This window comes from Epinephelus lanceolatus, chromosome 6 (genome assembly GCF_041903045.1).
Source record: "Epinephelus lanceolatus isolate andai-2023 chromosome 6, ASM4190304v1, whole genome shotgun sequence".
In the NCBI taxonomy this organism is placed as follows: domain Eukaryota; kingdom Metazoa; phylum Chordata; class Actinopteri; order Perciformes; family Serranidae; genus Epinephelus; species Epinephelus lanceolatus.
The window spans coordinates 19,902,913-19,927,149 of NC_135739.1; the positions used below are offsets into that span (position 1 = coordinate 19,902,913).

At 41.6% G+C, this 24,237-nt stretch overlaps 1 protein-coding gene across 4 annotated transcripts in view; it reads left to right on the forward strand.

Annotated features, from left to right (window-relative positions):
• The first annotated feature begins 5,503 nt into the window (after positions 1–5,503).
• The window catches only part of arhgef18b (rho/rac guanine nucleotide exchange factor (GEF) 18b), a 58,464-nt gene continuing 39,730 nt past the window's right edge, over positions 5,504–24,237 (forward strand). For 2 of the 4 annotated variants that reach the window (XM_078168772.1, XM_078168773.1), the window contains exons 1-10: positions 6,754–6,906; positions 13,790–13,944; positions 15,453–16,069; positions 16,494–16,680; positions 19,356–19,482; positions 19,583–19,631; positions 20,251–20,295; positions 20,734–20,808; positions 21,831–21,939; positions 22,300–22,507. In XM_078168772.1, the coding sequence (XP_078024898.1) occupies positions 6,831–6,906; positions 13,790–13,944; positions 15,453–16,069; positions 16,494–16,680; positions 19,356–19,482; positions 19,583–19,631; positions 20,251–20,295; positions 20,734–20,808; positions 21,831–21,939; positions 22,300–22,507 (1,648 nt within the window). In that variant the 5' untranslated portion in view covers positions 6,754–6,830. Of the gene's footprint in view, positions 5,659–6,753; positions 6,907–13,789; positions 13,945–15,452; positions 16,070–16,493; positions 16,681–19,355; positions 19,483–19,582; positions 19,632–20,250; positions 20,296–20,733; positions 20,809–21,830; positions 21,940–22,299; positions 22,508–24,237 lie in introns of those variants that run through there. The other 2 variants (XM_078168775.1, XM_078168774.1) reach the window with 2 other exon arrangements.

Below are 24,237 nucleotides of genomic sequence, written 5' to 3' on the forward strand. Positions count from 1 at the left end.
CGGGAAACGAAAGCACTTGATTTTTAGGGAAGTTTAGGTTTGTTTTGTTGAACTCTGATGACCTGAAACGTGGTTGGACAGAGCATGCTAGTGACGCAGCGCAGGGTGAGAACAAAGCATTGTATGTATTATTGTTTTGTTTTAAAGAAAAGAAAAAAGTATTACATTTTAGAGATGTTGATTTCTATTTTTTTTAGCCAAAGTATGGAGGGCAAATACAATTACTTTTTCTGACTGTAAACTTTTACTACTCTTGTACATTATGAATTTAACATTGTTATCAATGTGTATATAACTTTTTTTCTAAATTTAAAGATAGCGTTTTGGGTTTTTTTCTTTTTTTCATGACACAACCCACCACACAGAAAAAGAGCTGAGTCAAGTCTGTCGATGTATTTAACAGGAGCAGCACAACTCCGGTCTGAGGGCTTATTAACCCTGTGTAACAAGACATAAAAACAGTATGTGGCCTGAAAACGTTTTGCAAACGAACCCTGCTCTTAAAAACTGATGCATGTTCTGAATGTCGTCATGCATTTCAATCACCCCCCCACCCACAGCAGCATGTCACCCATAAAGCCTTTCTTGTGTCACAAATACGTCACCTATCACAGATGTTGTTGTATGCAATCGTTTCTGACAGAAGACGTGTGTTAAGTTTGCAAATGTTTGTTTTTTTTTTCCTTTTTTTTGTGTATGTGAAAAACTGGAAAAGACCACTGCACATCCTTTTGAAGAAGAGGAAACACGAGTGATAAAATCCTGAATAAGCTAAAAAAAAAAAAAACTTTACTGATGGTTCAACAACCATACATCTTTAAGTTTAGACTGTAAAGCTGGAGGTGTTAGAGTAATAGACATTTGGGGGGGATACACTTATTTGCCTTCTTGCTGAGAGTTAGATGACAAGATTGATACATGGTAAATAAATAAGCTGCAACCAACTGCGTTAGCTTTAGCTTAGCACAAAGAATAGAAACAGATGTAAACAGCTACCGTGGTTTTGCCCGACAGTTATAAAATCCGTCTAACGACACCTCTAATGCTCATTAATTATGTAGCCGTGGCAATCACCAGATATTATACGATACGATACGATACAGTATGATATGATTCAATACCATCACGATACTTAAGCCATGATAAAATATTATTGTGATTTTAAACCATTTTTGTGATATGCTGAGTATTGCAATAACATAATGTGATTAATTATTTTTTAAGTTGGAAATTATGTCCGCAGAGGAAACCTTTATCAACATCTCTTTTATCTAAAATGTTTTCAGACTTAATGTCACTTCTATATCTTTTGTTGCAGAACACATGTACCTAGTAGACTGAAAAAGCTTCTTTTTTTTTTTATCCCAGAAGGCCAGCAAAAGTTCAATTTGTATTTGCAATTTCAATAATTTAGATAATAATAAAAGAAACAATACTTGCTGTCCATGTATCGATACAATATTGGCATGTAAAATATCGTAATACTACGCTGTATCGATTCTTTCCCCCTCCCCTGCCATTACCACACTATATGTCATTTATTTATTCTGTAAAACAAAAAAATACATATGTCGACTGGAAGCAGCAACTTCCTGTTGTATCCAGTTATTTCTGGCATCGGATCCTGACCAAGAAATTTACTGGCACATTTTTTTAAGCTTTGTTCTTGTCCAGATTAAACAAAGGAGATATCACATCATTTATGGAGCTTTAAATGTGCTGTAATCACTGGACAGAGCAAAGCTAGCTGTAGCCTTCAAACGTAACAGACAGATGTTATGTACCATCGTTCTTTTCATCTAACTCTCCGCCAGTAAGTGAAGAAGCATATTTCTCAAAGTGTCGAACTGCTCCTTTAAAGGAGGCCCAGTGTAAAGGTGAAACACCTTCAGCTATGAATGAATTAAGTACTGTCTGTCAGTAGTGTGATGATGAACTGTTCATATTTGTGTTATTGATTAGGGAGAGAGACGCCATTGTTTAAAGATAGACAGTGGGGGGGGGGGGGGGGGCGTTGTAGGTGTGATGACCCTGTTGACAAATCCGAGGTAGAGCTGCCTCTTCTTTTCGTTTAAAGACCCATCTGTCGGTCCAGTGGTCTGCTCCAGTTTACACACCAGTACCTTATATTTATCTCTATCCTGTTCCCTGTGCTGTACGTCGTTTAAATCAATGGAGTTGTGTCCGTGTCGTCCTCTGTTGAAGTCTTTACCACGGCTTTCTTTGTCTCTGATCGCTGCTCCTCCTCTTCCTCTTCTGTGTCCTTCAAGTCTTTTCTCTCCTCAGTGCACATAGGTGGTCCCCAGAATGCTGTGTGTAGTCTTGCAGGATACCTCTTTATTAATGTCATTTATTGCCGATGAATATGCTGATGTATTAATTTTTTGGGATATGTTGTGTAAACATTATGTTGAGACATCGTTGCAGACAGCAGGTGTATATGTGTGTATGTACAGTCCAAAAAAAAACAATCCCAAAACCCGCAACCCACAGAGATCGCTTCATCCATCACACTGGATCCAAATGTGCCATTATCTTTATGTATCACATATATCGACATATTGAAAACATACACACACACACACACATACACACACACAGAAATACATGCATATTGTACAGGATCAAAAATGTGCCATGACTAAATGAACGCTTGACAATTTATTTTTTCTATGTTTTCAAAGGAGAGCCAAGTAGTGACATGTACAGAAAATGTTGCAATGATATGAAAATAAAAATCTTGCTGTGTGTAAATTATTCAACAATTAACTGTTTATATTAAAATTATGAATAAAATTATTGGAGAATATGTGTCTTCTCATGCTGCTTGATTATGGACTGAGGCAGGTACTTACCTTTTAGCTTTTTAGCTTTTCCATATTCCACCACGAGTAACTTTTCATTCCACTGATAAAGACTGAAGATGCTGTTGAAAGCTCTGGAATAAGAATAAATAAATTAGTGGAACTTGAGTTAAAATTACAAAGTAGATTTTTCCAGGTTCTCTACTTTAGAACAATTTTTGGGTACTTTAGTACACTGCTCAAAAAAAAAGGGAACACTTAAATCACACATCACATATGAGAACAAAATGACAACAACGATCAATGGAAACCAAAATCATCACCTGACTCAGTGCTGGACTCGAAATCACACCGATAAAGTGTGTACGGCCCCCGTGTGTCGGTATACACTCCTGACAACGTCTGGGCATGCCGCTGATGAGTCAGTGGATGGTGTCCAGGGGGATCTCCTCGAAGACCAGGATCAGGGCATCAGTGAGCTCCTAGACAGTCTGTGGTGGTGCTTGGTATCCCATAGTTGCTCAATTAGATTTAGGTCAGGGGAAAGAGAGGGCCAGTCAATGGCATCAATGCCTTCATCATCCAGGAACTGCTTGACATATTCTGGCCACATGAGGCCGGCCATTGTCCTGCACCAGGAGGAACCCAGGGCCCACTGCACCAGCGTACGGTCTGACAATCACTATGAGGATTTCATCCTGGTACCTAACAGCAGTCAGGGTAGAGTTGGCTATGACATGGAGGTCTGTGCCACCCTCCAAGGATATGCTCCCCATCACTGACCCACCGCCAAACCAGTCACAGTGCATGATGTTACAGGAAGCATAACGTTCATCTTCAGACTCTTTCATGTCTGTCACATGTGCTCGGTGTGAACCTGTTCTCATCTGTGAAGAGAACAGGGCATCAGTGGTGGACCTGCCAACCTTGTGGTCTCTGGGGAGTGCCAATTGCGCTGCGCGGTGCTGGGCTGTGAGCACAGGTCCCACTAGAGCAGTGGTTCCCAACTGGTGGGTCGCGGGTCCAGTCTCCAGTCAAATTTGGAAAAAACACACTTTATTCTGAAGTACAGTAACTTTCCAGCACAGAGCTTTTATTTTGAAGTGTTGTTTTTTGGTGTAGATTGAGTGACTAACAAACAGCTACTTGACAGAGACAGCAAACTAGTTTGATGACATGTCCAAACGCAAGTGAAACTGAATGTATTAAACTGTGTGGACCTTGAACAAATGACTAAGGAGATAATCTGGACCCTGTGGCTGGACCAGTTGGGAACCACTGCACTAGAGGACGTCAGTCCCTCATGCTATGCCACCCAACATGCACACCAGTAGCCTGCTGGAGGTCATTTTGTAGGGCTCTGGCAGTGCTCCTCCTGTTCCTCCTCACACAAAGGAGCAGATACCGGTCCTGCTGCTGGGTTGATGCCCTTCTACGGCCCTGTCCAGCTCTCCTCATCTAACAGCCGGTCTCCTGGTATCTCCTCCATGCTCTTGAGACTGTGCTGGGAGACACAGTAAACCTTCTTGTGACCGCACGTATGGATGTGCCATCCTGGAGGAGCTGGACTACCTGTGAAACCTGATTGGGCTGCAGGTACCACCTCATGCTACCAGTAGTGACAGGGACACTAGCAGAACACAACACTAGACAAGAACCAGTCAGGAAGGATAAGGAGAGAGCAACTGTCTGTGGCCACCACATGAAAAACCATTTCCTTTTTGGGGGTTGTCTTGTTTTTGCCTCTTCATTGCACCTGTTGTCACTTTCATTTGCAGCAAAGCAGGTGAAACTGATTAACCATTACCTGTGCTTCCTACATTAACAGAGTAATACCCCTGCTTTTTTTTTCCCTCCACATTTGCACATCATTACCAACTTTAGCCAAAGACCTTGTCTTGCTCAGGGGCATCTTGACAGGAACTGAGAGAGAAGGTTGGTGTTTCTTCTTCACACTTATTGCCCAGATTTTCTCACTGAGTCAAAGATTCAAACCCGCTCCCTGTCATTTTAATTCTCTTGCATGAATGATGCAGTTGCAAAAGAAAAAAATGACATCATCACATAAACGTAGAACTTGTCAAATTTTTTTTGCAGAATCACTATGACTGACCTTTTTGAAATTATGACACACTTTGCAGATGTTTCCTTCACAACCCTGCAGCCTCGTCACTGCTTGTGAGCCGTGTTTCGGGGAAAACATCAGGCCTGGCAGCTCAGTCACATGAGCCCCAGTGTTCATTCACACACTACAGCATGATCTCAAAGCAAAAGATGACGAGCAGAGGTACAGAGTGCATGGATGCGCAATTCTGATAAAGTCGTGCTCTATAGTTAAACCACTATAAACGCAGCCAGTTCCTCCTAACCCAGTTTCTCAGGGCTGTGCAGGGGGAGCACACAGCTGCAACACATGAAGCTGCACAACAGACTCTGAAGCATGCATGCACTGCCTTTAGTTTAATGTGTGCTGTTAACACAAATACTTTAAGAGTCTGTGAGGTCAGAACAAAGGTTTATTGTGTATAGGTCACTCATTGTCAGCAGAAGACTTTAACACTTCTGCTGTAATGTGTGAGCTGCCGCCATACGTTTCAGAGCAGCAGCGATGTGTGAAACTGTACGTGTGGGCCACTCAGCAGCACTGTGTTCTCAGCTGCACAGAACAAGAAAAAAGAGGAAGCAGGGTAGAGATCCTGTGGCTGGCTGCTGGATCTGTGCAGTCAGTGTGACGGCGACCCAACGCTCACACACACAACACAGTCAGACCTGAAGGACTTTAAACCATCTTTTCTGCCTTGTTTTGTCAAACAAACAGGACTCACATGCTGCCATCTGTCACCCGTCATCAAATGTAAGTAGAGTTTATGTTGCTTTTCTGACTTTGACAGTGATCTGCACATCTGGGCCCAACTCTGTACTTGTGTTTGTCTCTGGATCGTTTGAAATGTTAGGTGTTTTTCTGCAGCAGAGTTCTTGTTTTAGCTCATTTCTACTCGCCGTCTCCGTGCCAGTGCTCTGCCTCCTCTGTCTGTGGGAAAGTAAGAAGACTTTTCCACTTAATGTGCAGTGAGCTGAACTTGACAGTCATCCGTACTTACACTTGCACAAATTAAGAAGCACAATGGTTGCAACAATTGTCAGGGCTCTGTGTCTGCGTTGCTGGAGCAGTTAGAGAAACTCCCCTCTATCTCTGCTGTGTGCCGATCGTTCCTCTTCACAGTTTATTTCAGCTTTTTAACAGACATTTGTTTCACATCTTCCCAGAAGGTGTGGTGGTTTGTGCCACTGTGACTCAGAATAAGAAAAAAAAACTGCATGTATCGTTGCCCTATAGTTTCGTTGCATGTACTTCCTTCCTTCTTTTTCTGTTTCTGCCTTATTTCCCCTAAAACAATGGCATCATTAAACTGATTTAGATTAGTAAAACATGCTTTTTCAAGGCATTTAACTTGTGCTGAGCAAGATCTTAGACTATTAGCTCCCTTTGCTACCCCTCTGCCCTCTCCTGTGTCACCCAAAACCCCATTTCTGATCATCTGGAGACCTTATAAAATGTCTACAGTGAAGAAACTAGAAACTAGAAGCGTGTATAAGTTGAGTTTCATCAAAAAAAAATGCTTGCATTTTCAGCTGCAGTTGGTCCTAAAGTGAAAACCAAAAGCTTAAAATCTTTTTAAAGTACCTCTAACCTGAATTACAAAGAATTTAAAATATTTCAGCATATCCAAAGCAGTTACGCCTCCTTTTCTCTTCCCACCGTCAACTCTTTTTGCTTTTCTGCTCTTTTCCTGGCTCCACTGGAGTCTTTGCAGAGGTAATCCCCAACCAGCAGCTCCCTGTTCCTTCTCCCGGACTCTCTCTTTCTCTCGACTCCCCTCCCTCCGTCCCTCCTCTCTCCTCCTGCCCTCTCCTCTCTCTCCCCCCCCCCCCCTCCTCCTCCTCCTCCTCTTCCTCTCACTGGGTGCCAGAGCTCCAGTGTGAGCGAGCTCCAGTTCCAGCTGGCCTCCCCACTGCGCTGCTTGTATGGCGGACTCTCCTCTTAACAACTCCTGGCCCTCCTTCTCCAAACTCTGGATGAAGAGATGGTCCTTCAAGAGAGGTACTGCTTTTACTTTTAGATTTACACTCCAGGTGTTTTTTTTTGTTTGTTGGGTGACAGACACTGAGAGGGTGAGTAGGGGTCGTGGACAGGTCTGGATGTGACCTTAGGAGGATGTCATGGCCTGTTGTTTACAATTTTGACCTGGTTGGGGCTTGTGAGTGACGGTTGCAGTGTATCAGATAAGAGGTTTTTGTTGCAGAGTTCAGTGAGTCATTTCTAACCTGGTGCATTGTTTAAAATGTGAGAATGCGCAAATGTCACCATGCATCTTCATCTTAGTTTGACGCTACTGACTGTAGTGCTGCCACTGTGACCTGTAGAGCCTGGACGAAGGCTTTTTAAAATGATATTTGGTGTAGAATTGGTGTGATTTTACAGTTTCACAAGTAAATCCATTAAGAGCTTGAATTCACTGAGACAAGAGGAGCTTCACACACACTACAGACACACCAACAACTCATATTTTTGCGTTCATGCTTCTCCGTAACGCACAGAGCTTGAATTATTTCATGCTGTCTGTTCCCTTGCTGTTATCTTCAGAGGAATATGATGTTTTTTTTTTCAAGACATAAAAAAAGCCGTGTGGGACGCTTCCATTTTGCTTCAGCCGTGGTGCCTGTGTAGCTCGGCGCTTTGAAACAGTAGTCGGACGGATTTCTGATCAAAGGGGATCTGTGAGATGACAGCTGTTTTGATGTGCGCTTCGACCTTAGATCTAACAGCCTCTGTGTTCTGTTTTCACCTGCACACAGCATCTGACACACACACACACACAGAGTCCGTGAATCATCCTGATTCTGATTGGTCACAGTGACCGTAATCCAAACACTTGTTTGAAGTATTTAATAATATATTTATGTTTGTGTTTGTGTATTTTGAGTTACAAGTGTGCTTTTTATCTTGTCATCTGTGGTTTTGTAGTTTGGTAATATATCGGCTCTGTGTGTGTGTGTGTGTGTGTGTGTGTGTGTGTGTGTGTCATCAGAGTGACCATACATAAAAAGGTGTTTATCATACCCGTGTCTCCGTTGAAAACACATCAGTAGACATGAGTGTGCCTTCACTAAATCTGAGAGCTTTGTCATAAACTCATTGTGCACATTGTAAATAATCAACTGACTGTGTCACATTATGCCTGAGTTCCTCGTGTGATTGTCATGTAGATTTGCAAACATACGTACAGTACGCTTTGTGGTCATGTGCCCTCATTTCCTTTTTCCTTCATAACATTTGCTCAACTGTCTTCCTTTTCACGAAAGCCATCAAACACAAACAGAGTGCACACACTGTGGCACACCCATCTGTCATTTACATTCTGCATGATGAAAATTACATCTCTCATATAGGACTGTACATGAACATACTCATTATATAGAACTACAGTATTTTTATAGATTTAAGTTTATGTTCTCCTTCAGTTTGAACAAAACACTAAACTGTGATCATTTTAGGAACAAGATAAGAACATTTCTGCACCACTGAGTCTTTTATCAATAGTTTTGTCACAAGAACAGTCCTCACAAACATGGTTTTACCTTTTTCCACTTAAAGGTCCAGTGTGTAGGATTTAGGGGATGTATTGGCAGGAATATGAAAAGTATGTTTTCTTTAGTGTATAATCGCCTGAAATTAAGAATCTTAGAATGAACCATTTATATCTATACAAGGAAAGGGTCCTCCTCCATGGAGTCGGCCATGTTTCACCACTTTGTTTCTGCAATAGCCCAGAATGAACAAACCACACACTGGCTCTAGATTTTGCGATGGTCACGACAAGCTTTTTTTTTATGTGAAAGTGCTTTATTCAGTGTTGTTACTGGTTTAAATCACCTGCTCTGTTTGTTTTGGAGAGGAAGAGACCTCTGTGGATAATTCAGCTCTCGTTATAAACCTCCTGAACATCTGGATCTTAAGTTATCAGAGAAAAAAAGTGAGCACACATTAGCAGGTGCTGGGCTAATGGCTCATCTCCGGCATACCCAACGGTTTTGGAGAAATGCAGATTTTTTTTTTTCAATGTGAAACTGATTTTTTCAGCATTGTTACTGGTTTAAATCACATGGGGTCTCATTTCTAAAACAGTGCATAGGATCCATACTAAAAATATACATACAGACAAAAGCCAAAAATGGCGTACACCAAAAAATATTCAACAATTTCTACAATCTAACTTCCACTCTGCCATCTGTGTCACCAATTTCCCATTTCCAAAATGTTCGTAAGCATGAGTCCAAGTTTCTCCAATCAAGTCAGTTTTTATACATCACAACTCTTGTGTGTACACAATGTTTATAAATGAGAGTCCATTTGATTTGGAGAGGAAGAGACCTCTGTGGATAATTTGGCTCGGGGTCAAAACCTCCAAACAATGAACACAGAGGGAATTCTAACTGGGAGTTTCAGCTGCTTGTAATCTGCAGTCCCAACACATTCTCACTCCGACCTCGTCACATATTGACATTTGGTCATGGACTTGCCACGTCCACATATGACGTACAAGGTACCCTGGGTGCATACAGCCTCTTTCAAAATAAGTGCACTACGTTGATAAAGCAACGTGAATTGATGTTTTTTTTCCTCCAGTAACTAACACACGTGGTTGGGTTTAGTCAACAAAAGCACAGATTTTGGCTTCAGAATTTTACGGGACACAAACACCGCTCTCCCAGGTGAAAGTCAGTGTTTGTTGGACCCATCCACCACCCCTCCAACCTACCCTTCTTGGACTTTCGTCGCCTTAACTTTCATTCTTGTCCTGCCATGTTTCCCTCTAAAGCCCCCAAGCGCCGTTAAACTATAACGGCAATTGGCTGTGTATCATGCCGACGTTAAGGGACGGTTTTTGTCATCAGTGTCTGACGCCGCAAGTGGTCGCCCAAGCGCTGGATTTCGACAACTTCGGAGTGAGACTGCCAGATGCCCCTAAATCCCCCTAACTCCTCATGAATTCAGTATGATAGCTGATATATTACAGGGCAAGTCAAGTTAATTTCACTTAAAAAGCCAAAATCAAACCTAAGATAAGGAAAGAATCCACAGAAGCCATTGAACGGAGTAGAGAGACATTACAGTTGGGGAATTACATTGCAGAGACAGAGGAACAATATTAAACAGATAAATAAAAGGAATAAAAAGTACATGACGTACTGAGGTGTTAATGTAATTTGGTGATTTATTTGTTTGTAATAGTCGTTAGTTTTAGTAGCAGACCACCCTTTGTTATGTGGAGCCAAACTGTGGGGAAAACAGCTGACTATGACAGTGCCAAAATGGTTATGGAGACACACACACACACACACACACACACACACACACACACACACACACACACACACCTGAGCACACACTCTCACACACAGATGCACACACTGATGCTTCATCCTTGTGTGATGTATTAGCAGATATGAGAGGCCAACCATAAAAGGCTACAGCGGCACTACAAGACAGCATCAAGCAGCCACTGCAGTGTCTGTACCGAGTGTCTGAGTTTACACTTAACACGAGTGGGATTTGGACGCAAACAAATTCTCCCTCCGGCAGGGACGCTGCCATCCCCACAGCCTCAGGCAGTGATTTAGTAATATAGAAAATAGATCTACACTGTATCTGTCTGTGTGTTTATGTGAGAGCATCTCTGGCTGTAGAAGAAGAGGGGAGTGGATGCTGCTGGTTTATAGCAGGACATGGTGCAGGACTCCGAGTGTGGCCCGCACACTAAACAACACTACCTGAGGTCAGGGAGTGAGCCACACGATACAGTCTTCACACACTCAGACACTATAATTTTAAAAGAATTGAAATTATCTGCAAGAAAAGCTATGAACGTCTCTAACTTTTAGTTGTGTTGCAGTTAGATAGCAAGGTCTGCTGATGCCTTCTAGATGTCACAGACGACCATCTGAGCTTTTCATATAACTAAGGGATTGGAAGCAGCAGGAGCATACAGGATATGCCCATGATCCAAGCTACTGCAGACAGCATAATACAGTAGATTATATCTTTCCAGTTCTTAAAGGAATACTTCACCCTCATGATGACCATTTGATATTCAGCTGAATTTGGGAGGAAAATTCTTTTTCTCACGTCTACACAGTGAACGAGGAATCCAAAAACAGAAAAAAGTCTTGATGAATTGAAGTGAGAGGGGCTGCGTTTAACAACAGCAAAACTTTATTAAAACATCCGCTAACAAACTCTCACACAACTTGTGCAGTATAATCCAACTCTCATATACGGTCTCACACATGGACACATAGTGCGCCCGCACTGTTTATGGAGAAGTGTTTTGAATATTACGGTTTGAGTGAAAATGCAGTGTTTGGAAAGAAGTGCGCACACGACTGGTTAAATGAAACTTGGATTATACTGCACGAGTTTGCAAATGGATGTTTTGATATACCGTAAAACCAAACACATTCTCACTCGGACCTCGTCACATATCGTCGTTTGGTCGTGGACCTTCTGTGTCCACATATGACATGAAAGATACCCTGGGTTCGTTGGTTGTTGATGTTCCAGAACGCCGTGTGAAGTTCTGCCTGTTACATGTCTTCTTTCAAAATACACTTCAGTTTTCACAGGAAATTTACTGTTTACATACAGTCTCTTTCAAAATAAACACACTGCGAATGTACAACATACCGAATTGATGTTCTTTTTTTCCACCATCAACTAATACGTGGTTAGGTTTAGGAAAAAAGAATGGGGTTTGGCTTTATAATCTTATTGGACGGTCGGTGTTTGTTGGCCCTGTCCATCACCCCTCCCACCCGCACTACACTGACTTTTGCCACTTTGACTTTTGTTCTTGTCCCACCAAGTTTCCTCCTTGACACCGCTGAGTGCTGTGAAAATATAACTGCGACCGGTCGCGTATCATGCCGACGTTAAAGGACGGCTTTTTTCACCAGTGTCTGACGCTGCAAGTCACTGCCCAAGCGCCGGATTTTGACGACTTCGAGTGAGACCGGATTGGTAAAACTGCAATTAGTAGCCCAGGCTATTATTTGCTTAAATCACCGAACTTAACAGGCCTATATTAGGGAGAGGCCTTTAATTCTTTTACATGAAACTGTTGCTCAGCTAAGATGGGAAATACAATTAAATTGTTTATTTGAACCAGGATGGATATTACTTGTATAAAAATGAGGCTTCGAATAACATCAATTACAAATCATTCATTTAATCTAACTCTGACAGACAGAGCCCAGACAGAGAGAGTGTTATGATACTCATTTCATGGCACTTGAGGATTACGACACTCATTATATGACACAACACCACTTTATCCTGATAAAACAAAATCTATAACTTGGATGAATTTTTATGCAAAAACTTTGTGATTCTTTTGATCGTTGGACCCTTATGGACTAAAGGAATTTGAATAACTTACCGGGTAATCAAGGAACGGACACACATTCTGACTTTAAGACAGCTTCAGGGGAAGTGAGTCACCACTTATTTTTCATCATGCCAGTAAATCTGGATGAATTGCTGTCTTCTGTGGTGCTCATGGTTTCAGTTAAATGAACTGAACTACTGAGGGCGTGCACGACGGCAGCAAGCAAGAACTACGGCAGAGAAAGAACCATATTTAAAATGAGGAGCAGTAAGATGATAGGCAGACAGAGAAGGTGTGTCACTGTGCTGTTGGCTGATTGTGAATCAACTGATGACACAATTGACCTACCCAGACAATGCCACCTAGAGATAGTGAATGAGCATACATGCAACAAATGAATGGCAGGGTGAGAAAGAAACTTACAGCCTGAGCATGAAAAATGTTTTCTTCCTTACTGAACTTTAGCTAGAGCTTCATTAGCGGCTAACTGATGAACATAGTGAAGCATTTAGCTACTAGAGAGCAAAACATATCTCTCAGGAGGTGGTGGAGACCAAAAACTGAGCTAAATGGAGAGCAAGTACTATACTAATGTTGCTCCATGTCTTCTGGATGTATAAACAACAAGAGAAACTCAGAGGAAAATTGCTATGCCAGAGAGTCAGTTCACCCTTCCTTACACGACATGAAGAGCCTTAGCGGCAGCAGGTTACCCGTTTACACTGGTCATGTTAAATCAGAGAATGAACCTTCACAGGGGAACAGAAACAGAGCAAAATCTATTCAAGGAGAGTTGAGTCAGGCCCTGTGGAGCCAGGCTGGCTTAGGGTAAGGCTCAGGTTCACAGGAGGCGTCCCTTATGAAATGGGGCTTATGTAACCTGTCGTAGCTGCGGCTCTCCCCTCCTCAGATGGGCATGGTGTGGCTGAAACCCTAACAGTGAACATGACACACTCAGACGCCTTAACAGTCTTTTCAGACACCAGGCTACACAGACACATTTGTTTTTGATTAATGTAAAATGTAAGAAACGTCACAATTACATTTCTTACCTCAAATATGTGAAACCAAACTCCACATGTGCCTCTGGGCTGTACGTTTCCTTCATATGGCATGTATTTACTATAGTATATTACATTATTTACCACAGGCAAGCAGCTTCCCAGGCCGCTGAAAGCTCAGCAAGGGAATAATCTCCAGCTCTCCACCACTGACATGGAGACTAATGCTGGCTCTCCGAGCAGTTTGTGGTGATGACAGTGGTTTGTGGCATCATGTGAATCCAGGAATCTGTTTATGCAATGGAAATGTAAAGGAGCTTTCAGTGAGCAGCAGGAGCAAGAGACTGCAACTGAGCTTTTCCTCCATCATACACAAGATTACTTAAAGTGATTACACAGGTGTTGTACAGCTGTTGAAAGCAACTGCATCTGCCTTTATCTGTGTTCCTTTTCTCCTCACGGCACTGTTTGTTGACGTTATTGATGAATTTTGGGGAATTGTTTATAACTCGCAAACATCACATCCATTATCTTTCAGCATCAGAGTGCAAGCCATGTAGTCAGCCCTGTGAGCCTCCCAGTACCCAGCTCAGTGTCCTGCCTCATGCTGCCAGCGGGACGGGATCTTCCTCCTCTCTTTCCCCCGCCTCCATCGCTGAGGATGTCTTCTTTGGTAGCACCAATAAAGACCAGGTAAAGCTCTTTAGTCTTGAGTTGGATCCTTATTATTTTCAATATTTTTCCTTCCTTTTTTAGCCATGCTGGCAGCCCGGCTCTTGGGACGGCAATGCCTGTCAGACTAAAATATCTCAACAACTATTGGAGGGATTACGGTTCCCACATGATGAATCCTCACAAATCTGGCGATCCCTTGACTTTTCATTTAACACCACCATAAGATGTACATTTTTGTTGTTTTTTTTTAAATTGAAAAATCTGTCCTTCAGTAAATGGTTTTATTATTGCAGGAAGAGTTGTTTTAAGGTACTGGAAAAATACAACCCCCCCAGAATTTACTGAATGGCTCAGACGTATGACAGAAGCTTCCTATTAGCTGAGGTCTGGGATAACTTCTTTATATTTATTAAGAGCTCATGACATTGAAGTACATATGGGTGCATCTGTGAAATATTTTTGTTGTTTTATTTGACAGTCTTTCTGCTTTTGTTTTTGATTATTTTATAAGTCATCTATTTAAAAGAAAATCAATAAAAAATTAAATGACAAAAACTGTCCAAAACTACTGGACAGATTGCTGTAACTTGTGGTTCAGACATTCATGTCCTAAGAGGATGAATTGTATTAAATTTGATCTTCCATCATAAGGTCATATTTTAAGTTTTTGACCACCCTGATTGTGACGTTGGGTGACCAAATTCAATGTCATCACAGAATACTGATGATAGGTGACACTGATATTTTGTTAGTTTAAAGTTGTTTTAAGTTTTAGTAACCAAATGTCTTCCAAACATTTCGTGCCAATGTTATCTTGAAGTTGAATAATGACATTTAGTCTTTATGTATAGAGACCAAAACCCAATCTCTGCAAAACATCTTTAGGTTTAACTCCACACGTGAAATTCTAACATTGTCAGACGTAAAATATCATCAACCCAATTTTCAGTCCAACCAAAATTTAACATCCAATGAAAAGTTCCAACCTCTTTCTGACAACATATAGGCCTAGACATCCGGTGCTTGGCAAGTACCTGTGAAGCTAACGACATTCCCTTCAACCTTGGTCCTACTTTGTGTTTCGAGCTAATTAGCAAACGTTAGCATGCTAACCTTCTTAAATAAGATGGCAAATATGGAAAACATTACATCTGTCAAACATGTTAGCAACTATGATTCCATGTGCATTTCTTTTATTTTGATGACATTTTGGCTCTTTGGGCCTTCTTCAGTATCTTAAAAAAGGCCCAAAGGCCAAAAAGTCATGCTAGCAGCCTAGCTTAACACTTGTTTTTCTACAATCAAGTCTACTGCCAATGATCAGCACCTCATTATAATTCTTGGTGTGCATGACTTTTTTATTCTAAGCAATGTTAGCATTGTCACTGTGAGCATGTTAGCATTAAGCTAATGCAGTAGACTTAATTGAGAATTTCTTTGAATTGGGGCTGATGTTAACGATATATTTTTCTAAATTTCGTCTCTGTAACCCATGTCTATCCTATTTCTTGGCTCTCTTCTTGCAGGATACATGTTCAGTAGTCAGTGACTACGACTGCCCCTGTGTGGAGGTGAGTAGCAGTGTGGAGGACCTGCTGGCCTTCAGCTCTTCTCTCAGAGACTCAGAGTACTTTAAAGACCTGGAGGGAGGGATACCAGCTTCACAGTCCGCTGCATCCACAGTATCAACAGTCCCAGAGAGTAAAACCCTATCAGTTGGCCTGCAGGTGTCCCTAAACACAGACAGTCCTTCCATCAATCAGCCTGTACAGACTTCTTCAGGTTACCCCCCTCAGGTCAATGCACCATCTCCCCCCTACTTTTTACACCCTGCAGAAGAACCTCATCAAAACTTTGTGGTCACTCAGCTTTGTCCGAAGTTACTGCCGGATTGTATCATTGACAGCAGTGACACGTCAGACCCTGCCGTAGGGCTCAGCTTGACAATTAATCTGAATGGACTATTGGGATCAATGGAAACAACCAAAGGAATATCAGGATCAGAGGAAGTAAAGGAGCAACCCTCTATGGATTTCGATGGAGAGGCAGACCTGGATAGCTTTCCTATTCTGGTCAGGTCCATGTCAACGTCTCGGAGGCACAGCTGGGGTGTCCCTGTGTCCCCCATTACCCTGGGGAGGAGGTAAGACGGATGATAGATAGAGAAGGATAGACAGAAATAAAGGGAGCAATCTCATGAGGATGAATTAATACAATATCAATATAATTACAGTCTTTCATATGTTCTTACCTGATAAGTTAAGTTCATTGTTACTCTCAAAAACAACAACACAAAAAACCTTGCTGTGCTCTTAAGCTGAGCTCAGTGTTTCTGGTGGTTAGTGGGTTGTTCTTTCACATCTTCTTAAATAATGCAGGCTACTTCAGGGTGTGAATATGAACAGTGCACCAAAATACCAAATGAAAAACAAAACTGAAAAACAACACAAAAATAAACCATGGTCACAGAGTGTCTTGCTCAAGAGTTTTGTTTGGTTAGACTAGATTTCACTGCCTGGTGAACCCTCCGCTGTGTCTCTGTGTTTGTTGCTATGCTGTGCTGCCAGACTGAGCCTGGATACCATGGCCATGGACAGCGATGGGGAGAGAGAGGACGATGACGAGGAGGAGGGACAGAAAAGTCTCTTCCAGTCCACCCAGCAGCAGACCTACAGCTGCACAGCATATCCTGAAGACGAGACAGACGGCCCCAGGCTGAAGGTCCCCTGTCCAAGAGCCAGGGTCACTAGCATGGTAAAAAGCAGCAGTGACACATTGTACATATTATTGTCCGCAAATCTCATCTCAAGACCAAAACTTACTGGTTTCCCCCTAAGACATACATCCTTTAAAACAGGTCAGGCATATATATTTCATATTTCATATCATTAATAAAAGGGTTAGATATATATTGATTATTAAACATGAATTAATTGTGCATTTGTTGGGGACTACTTTCACCCATGGATTAATACACATTTGATACTCTAGTGACTATTTACACTGTCTGCTGTGTGTTGGATTGAGTCAAAATAAACTACAGTGTGTGTGTTCATGGTAATGAAGGAACATGTCACCCAATCCAACAGTGGGGCTTATTTATGGCTGTGTCAAATATATGGTCCACTAAATAGTGACTTCATCATTTTGTAACACTGTCTGAATGTATAGTAATAATTATTATACCCTATATAGAGGACTCAAAGTATTCCACAATGCACTATAATGGTAGTGTACAACCCATGGTCACTAACCAAGCACTATATCCCATCATGCATTGCGCTGAAGGAACGGAGGGGCCATATGGGTGGACACAGAGACCGATGAGAGGAGATAAATCAGCTCAAGTGCAACCTGTCATACATGTTTAACTTTCAACGACATGTTGAAGTTTGTTTTACTAGTTTCCTAGCCATGTAGTAAATTGTTAATTTAATGTGTAGCTGTCAGTCTGTGGGGAGATTAAAATATATCAGCCATTGATATTTCTCTAGAACTTAATGTTGCTGTAGGCCACAGAAGTGGGCTAATAATGCTAGCTAATGTTAGCAAGGAGGGTTGCTGCTACCCAGGTTTTGTGCCATACTAGCGTAATGCATAGGGTTACAAATTATATTCACAAGATATTACATTACTAATTGGTAAAACAAATTTCAACATATCAAATATGAATGAAAAATACTTATTTGTATTATTATTATTATTATTATTATGGGAAAAATACCTGAATATAATATCATGTATTTATCACAAATATGCATGTCAGTATTTGTTATGAGTGGTCGACCAGCCAGTGTTGACATGGCATGTTTTCATTGTGCAACAGCAATGGCGTAATTACCGGCGCCAAGAAAATGACGCGAGTAGTGTCTGAAAGAGTTTTTTTCATGTTGCAGATGAGCTCACTGTGTAGTCATCTACACTGAACTCCTTTCAGACTCAGCCAATGCGTTTTAGTGTTTTTTGGCAACAGCTGAGCTTTAATAAGATATATCAGGCTTTTACTACACAGATAAAACATTCTAATTCATTGTTGTTGGTCTTTTCTTGTTATTTGTTGACAATAAAAAAAATAGGACATCACATGACTTATCCAACAGTAGTTTGGTCAGATGCCCTATGCTTCAATGATGAATGATGAATGATACTTGGCCATAGTATCATACCGAGAGTAAAGGAGGAAGTCAGATGACATAATATAAAGAGTGACAAAGTCCACATATGGAGGAGGCTGGGGTGGTTTGACAACAGTTTCTCATCCAAGGCTGTCAAATACAGAAAAATTGTCATGCCCCCTCTGTGACTGACATTGACGTCAAGGCCCCAGAGCTGAAACACATTGTGACATGTGGTTAATGTTGTGAAACGGTTGCAGTTAGGTTAAGGCAACAAAAATACTTGGTTAGGTTTGGCACAAAGATCATGTTTTGGATTAAAATAAGTACGTAACATGATGAAAATTCATCACGAGTGGCGTCAGTGTTTCCTGCATAAATTGCATAACTTTAGGTTAAAACAACACTTACTTTTGTTAAGTTAAAGTTGTTTGAGCCATCCACCTCCCCTCCTGCTCTCCCTACACAGACATGCTCGCTTTCAATACTACACCAGTTGCTCACAGATTTAACTGTTGCCATGGATGGGTTTTCACTGGATTCAGCTGAGGGGCTCTTTCGTCTCATAAAGATGCTGAAGGCTGTCTACGGCGTCAATATAAAACGCAGAGGGACAAAACAAGGCAGCAGTATCTGACACCCCGAGAACAGGCAGAGACGGATGGGTCAAACAAACACAGGACTTTATCCCGGGGAGAGCACTGCTCATGTTCTGTGTGAAACCAAAGGTCAAAGCTGACTTACTTTAACTTACACATGTTTATTTATGTAATGTACTTGAGCGTTGCCTTCCGTTACAATGCATTACGTCAGTTAAGTAGTTTTGGTGCCTTAACCTAACCGGACCTTTATTTTGAAAAGACACTGGACTAATTTAATGAGCGGATACTAACACAAGCAAAACTGACACTAGAAAGGTACTTAGAGCGTCATAGTTTAAACCATAGGGCCACTGACCAAGCTGCCGTATTTGATGAGCTAGGATTGAGATCATGTTAATAAGGAAAAAGGCTGATGGTTTAATAGTTGGCCACAACTTGGATATTTGAAGCTAAATAACAAATCACTGAGTCTTTAAATATGCATCATTTGCAGTATTGTGACAAACTGCAAGAAAAAACTAAATAAAAAAAATAAAACTATCAGACTAAAGTGACCAAAAACAACTAAATACAAATTCCCCGCTGTTAAAGGTTATTATCAATTACTTAATTATATCATGATAAGTATTTAAGCTGTATGTTTAAGAGAGAAAGTACAACAGATTGAATGTGCACGTGATGTACATGTGTGTTTATTCCTCATTGCTTTCAGGCTGCTGGTGGGCTTGGCAGGCCTCTGTACTCCCGCTCAGAGATCCTCGCCACAGACGAATGTTCCCGTGCTGCTCACATTTCTCGTGTTGTGCAGACATCCAAACAGGCTGCGAGGGCAGCAGGAGGTGGGGCTGAGTGTTTGTACATGTAGAGTACATGTTAGCTGATGTGTTTTACACTCGGCAGGCAGCTGTTTTCATCCTATTTGCCCTTTCTCCTCTGCAGCAGAGGAGTTCGACCCAGAAGAAAACTTACACTCTACTGAAGGACACATGTAAGTCTACAAATTAATTACATCAGCAGCTTGAGTTGGCTACACACCACTTTGTGCCTCCCAGTGTGTGGTGGAATATCTATTTCTTTCCCGCAGGATGCTTCAGTCTGACTGGCAGCTCATGTTTAATGATGCTTGAAAGAAAGAAAATAAAGATACTCCTCTGGTTTGATTCACAGGTGGAACTGTTGATCATTTGTGTCCTGTAAATTATACCTGCAGCTTTTGAATGGTTTAGTGCTTTAGTTCACGTACTGCTGTAAATTACTATAGTCTGGTACAGTTGTCTAACTCCCACACAACAGGGGGGCTTCCCTCATCCCCTCCTGACATTTCTGCTCCATGTCATATGTCTGCAACCTCCTCCTCCCACAGTCCTCTCTCCCAGCTCCTTAGATGGCCCATCAGTGTGTGTGTGTGTGTGTGTGTGTGTGTGTGTGTACGTGCATGTGTAGTATATGTGTGCTCTGGCGATTGTGTGGATGTAGCAGACAAGGGAGGATTCTTCACTAAATCACAGTTTGACACCCAGTTCCAGCAGTCCTCTCCTCTCCTCTCCTCTCCTCTCCTCTCCTCTCCTCCTCTCCTCCACTCAGCCTCAGTGTCTTGTTTGTCTTAGGCTGATGGTACAGAAAGTTCTCCAGGAGCTAAAGCTGTACCATGGGTAAGTAAACAGGAGAGGAAGGTCTGCTTGCTCAAACTCTCGTCCCAGTCTTCCGAGCAGCAGCAGAGCCTGATTGTGTGACCAGGGGGGAGCAATGCACTGAGTGTTTACATGTCTGTGCATGAATGCTTTTGGCATGTGTGTTTGCATGTGCCTGTTTGGGCACTGACACAGTATGCCATCATCTCTGGAAAGGGTCTGTGGAGCACTACAGGGTTTATTTTACTTTATTATCTCACAAAATCCTCAGTTGACATTGAGCTCACCTGACAATGAAACCCAACTGACTGAGTGAAACACATCTCTTAGAAGTGCACTGCTGGCTTTACCATGTTGTGCTCTCGGGCTGTCTATTCAGCTGCACTGCTTTAAAGGTCTCCTATGGTTATTTTGAAACTAACTCTCTCCACTCTGAAACCATCTCATTGTCCTCCACAGAGCGAAGCAGAGGAACAACCGATCAGACTCGAAAGTTTCAGGAAATGTCACTTGGTACGAGTTCCTCTCTAACGAGTAAGTACTGCCCTTATCACAAAAGCTGTACACATTTTCAATTTTATGGAAGTTTTGGATGCAAATAAAACATTTTGCATGTAATTATGTGCTCAATTGGTTGCTATGTGCCATGTGTATTTGCACTGAGATGTTTTATCGGCCATTTATACCAAGATATGGTCAAAACCAAAAAGGTGTCTGTACTTTCAAAGGTGCTTTTGGTTTCTTTTCATGGAAAAAATCCAATTTAATTTCTCATCACAACAACTGTAACTATTCAAGAAAATCACTTGTTTCACATATTGAATTTCAGATGCACTGATTACCTCTGCCAAGGAGGTTATGTTTTCGCCGGCGTTTGTCTGTTTGTCTGCAAAATAACTTGAAAAGTTCTGAACGGATTTTGATGAAATTTTCAGGAAGGGTTGATAATGGGACAAGGCACAGGTGATAAAATTTTGGTGGTGATCGGTTGAAGCGAAGTGGATAAAATAATAAAATGGCAGGAAATCCGAGCTGCTTGGCGGAGGTCTGCGCTCTCCGAGTGCTCTAGTTTCTACATTGTCAACCACAAAACACTGTAATAGTTATGATATCACGAGACAAACACTGTGCTATATTGACTTAAGCTTTTAAATGTCCAGTGTGTAGGGTTAAGGGGCATCTATTGGCAGAAATGGTATATGACATTTATATGTTTCATTGATTTATAATTACCTGAAAATATGAATTGCTTTGCTTTCGTTACCTTAAGATGAGCCGTCACCTACATTCAGAGTGGGTCCTCTCCCACGGAGTCCGCCATGTTGTTTTACAGTAGCACAGAATGGACAAATCAAACACTTGATCTAGGGCTATTCACTTTTTTCATGTTTTTTGTGTCAGCAACCGTAGTTCTGAGAAGTCTGAGAAGTTTTAGCTCTGCAACCTCACCACTAGATGCTACTAAATCCTACACACTGGACCTTTAATACTCAATAAATACTAATGATTATTAAATGTGAGTTTCAAAAGATTTCATTCTCTGCTCCTTTGACCAGGAATGAAGAAGAAGACGATCGTGCGGAGAAGGTTGAGAAAGGCACCAAGGTGAAGAGGACTCTCAGCTCTCTGAGGAACAGGGTGACTGGCTCCTTCAATAAAGATAAGGTAAACCTATACCACAGATGCATGGCACACAATGTCACTGTGAGCTCACAGTGTAATATATCACACTGCCTGAACTGCAATGAAATATATGACCTCATTTGCATTAAAAAGCCTTTAAGAGCTAAGAATTATGTGTGGAAGAAAAGACCAAATCCTGAGGTGTAAACAGTTCCTTGGTGCGCATACTGCTGCACACACAAGTCACTAATCCACTTACACAAACCCTGCTATATATCCTGCCTCTGACACGGTTATGAGATGTCATACTCAATATGTGTGCGCTATGTGCCACAGTGAAAAGAGAACACACAAATTTGCATGTAAAGACTTCCCTCTGTTTGCTTTCTTGTTCCTCTGCAGGGTAAGAACCGAGAAAAAGAGCAGCAGAAAGAGAGGGGGAAGGAGAAGGAGCGGGAGGCCAAAGAGAAAGAGAAAGTGTGCAGTAGCAGCAGCAGCAGCAGAGGCAGTAGCAACGGGCATTATTTGATGCCAGGCGCTTTCTCCAAGAATGCCACCTGCTCACTGTGCAGCAAGACCCTGCAGAGAAAGCATGGCCTGCAGTGCATGAGTGAGTAACACCACAACCACAGGTGTACACGCACCCACACCTGCTCTCAGCCTGACACACACGTGCACAGGTGCTCCGCTCACACAAACTGCCGCCTATTTATGTTCACGCTACTGCACGCATGCTCACTCACCCACTTGTTGGAGCACTCAAGCACACGGGCAAACAAACAGAGCCACCCACACACACACATACAATCGCACACACCCAACCAGAAACTGTAACATTTCATAAAACATTCATGAATTACTCAGAAAAACAGAAGTACTCTTTTTAGGTGTAACTATTTCTAGCTTTGTGTTATTTTAACACACTTGTTGACACCTTCATGTGAACTACAGTGGTAAAAATACACACAAACTAGCAGGTTTTCACTTTCTATTCACAACTATGCCATAACCCAGGGGGTGATAACGCATACCATTCATCATTGTGGCTTTTCTTATGCATGCTTCTGCTGAAGCGAAGGTGACTTTCATGTTTAGTTCCTCTTCAAACAGCATTTACCCACCTAAAGTATTTCACACTAAAACACACTTGGATATTCTGCAATCCTCTCTGCACTTTTTCACACTGCATCATGACTGCGGGTCCTCGTGTTGCACAACTTGGCTCACTTGTTTAGATTGGTAATCTGATGTATTAGCACCATCGGCTGACAGTTGTTTATGTGAATCTGCAGCACGCCCTAACTTTGTTGCTCTGGCTTGAAATATTATTCACATTCGCTGCATCTTTTGTCTGTAGGGTTGCTTTGTCTGCGTCAACCACAGCTTTGTGCGTTCATTCATGGAGGAGACCTGCACAGGACATTTCAGCACCTCGCTGCTCCTTTCTTCTGTCTCGCTTATGCCACTCCTATGCAGCCTGCAGGTCAGCTGATAAACGTGCAATAACTAGTGAAAGACATGTAAGAGTGTTTGTGAGAAGAGTACAGAGGAAAAACTCTGACTGTGATACGGTGAAACAGCAGGAGTAAAACCTTTTTATTATAAGCTATGTTTGGAAAAGTAGGCCACTTATCAATGGAATAATCAAAAGAGGTTAAAGTGTGGGGTAAAATTAGGCAGAAATTGATTACTGTGTATATATGCTGCGTCTTACCACAGCCTTTAGTAGTAGATCCATCATATAAAGTTGTGTTATAGTGCAGTTAAAGTTAAAGTTTAGTTAAATTAAAAATACTCTATTACAAGTAAAAGCCCTGCCTTCAAAGTTCTACTGAAGTAAAAACAAATGTACTTGTATAAATATCAAAAGTTAAAGTAGTCATTATGCAGAAATACACTATATCAGGTGTTAAATGTATCATATATTTTATCAAATACATGATTTAGAAATTATTACTGATGCATTAATGTGTGGCAGCATTTTAGTGTTGTAGAGAGCTCATTTTAGCTTCTTTATATACAGTCAGATTAGTTAGTTTATTCTCTAACAACACATAATATTCTAGAAAACGGATTAGCTATTTTATATGTGAAATAAGTAGAAACTGTAGCTGCAATTGTTGCCTCTAAAAATAAATATTTGGTGAAGTACCTTTAAAGGTAACCATCGGCCCATTTGAGTGTCGGCTGCCTCGGCTGCGTTCCGGCTCCATGGTGCCAAATGTGAGCCAGCGTTGGCCCGTTTACTTTTGCCAGATCTGGCCCAGATTTATTTTTAGACATACATGGGCCTTTTCTGACTGAGACACGGCAGGTGGGCGAAACAGCAGCCAGCACCAA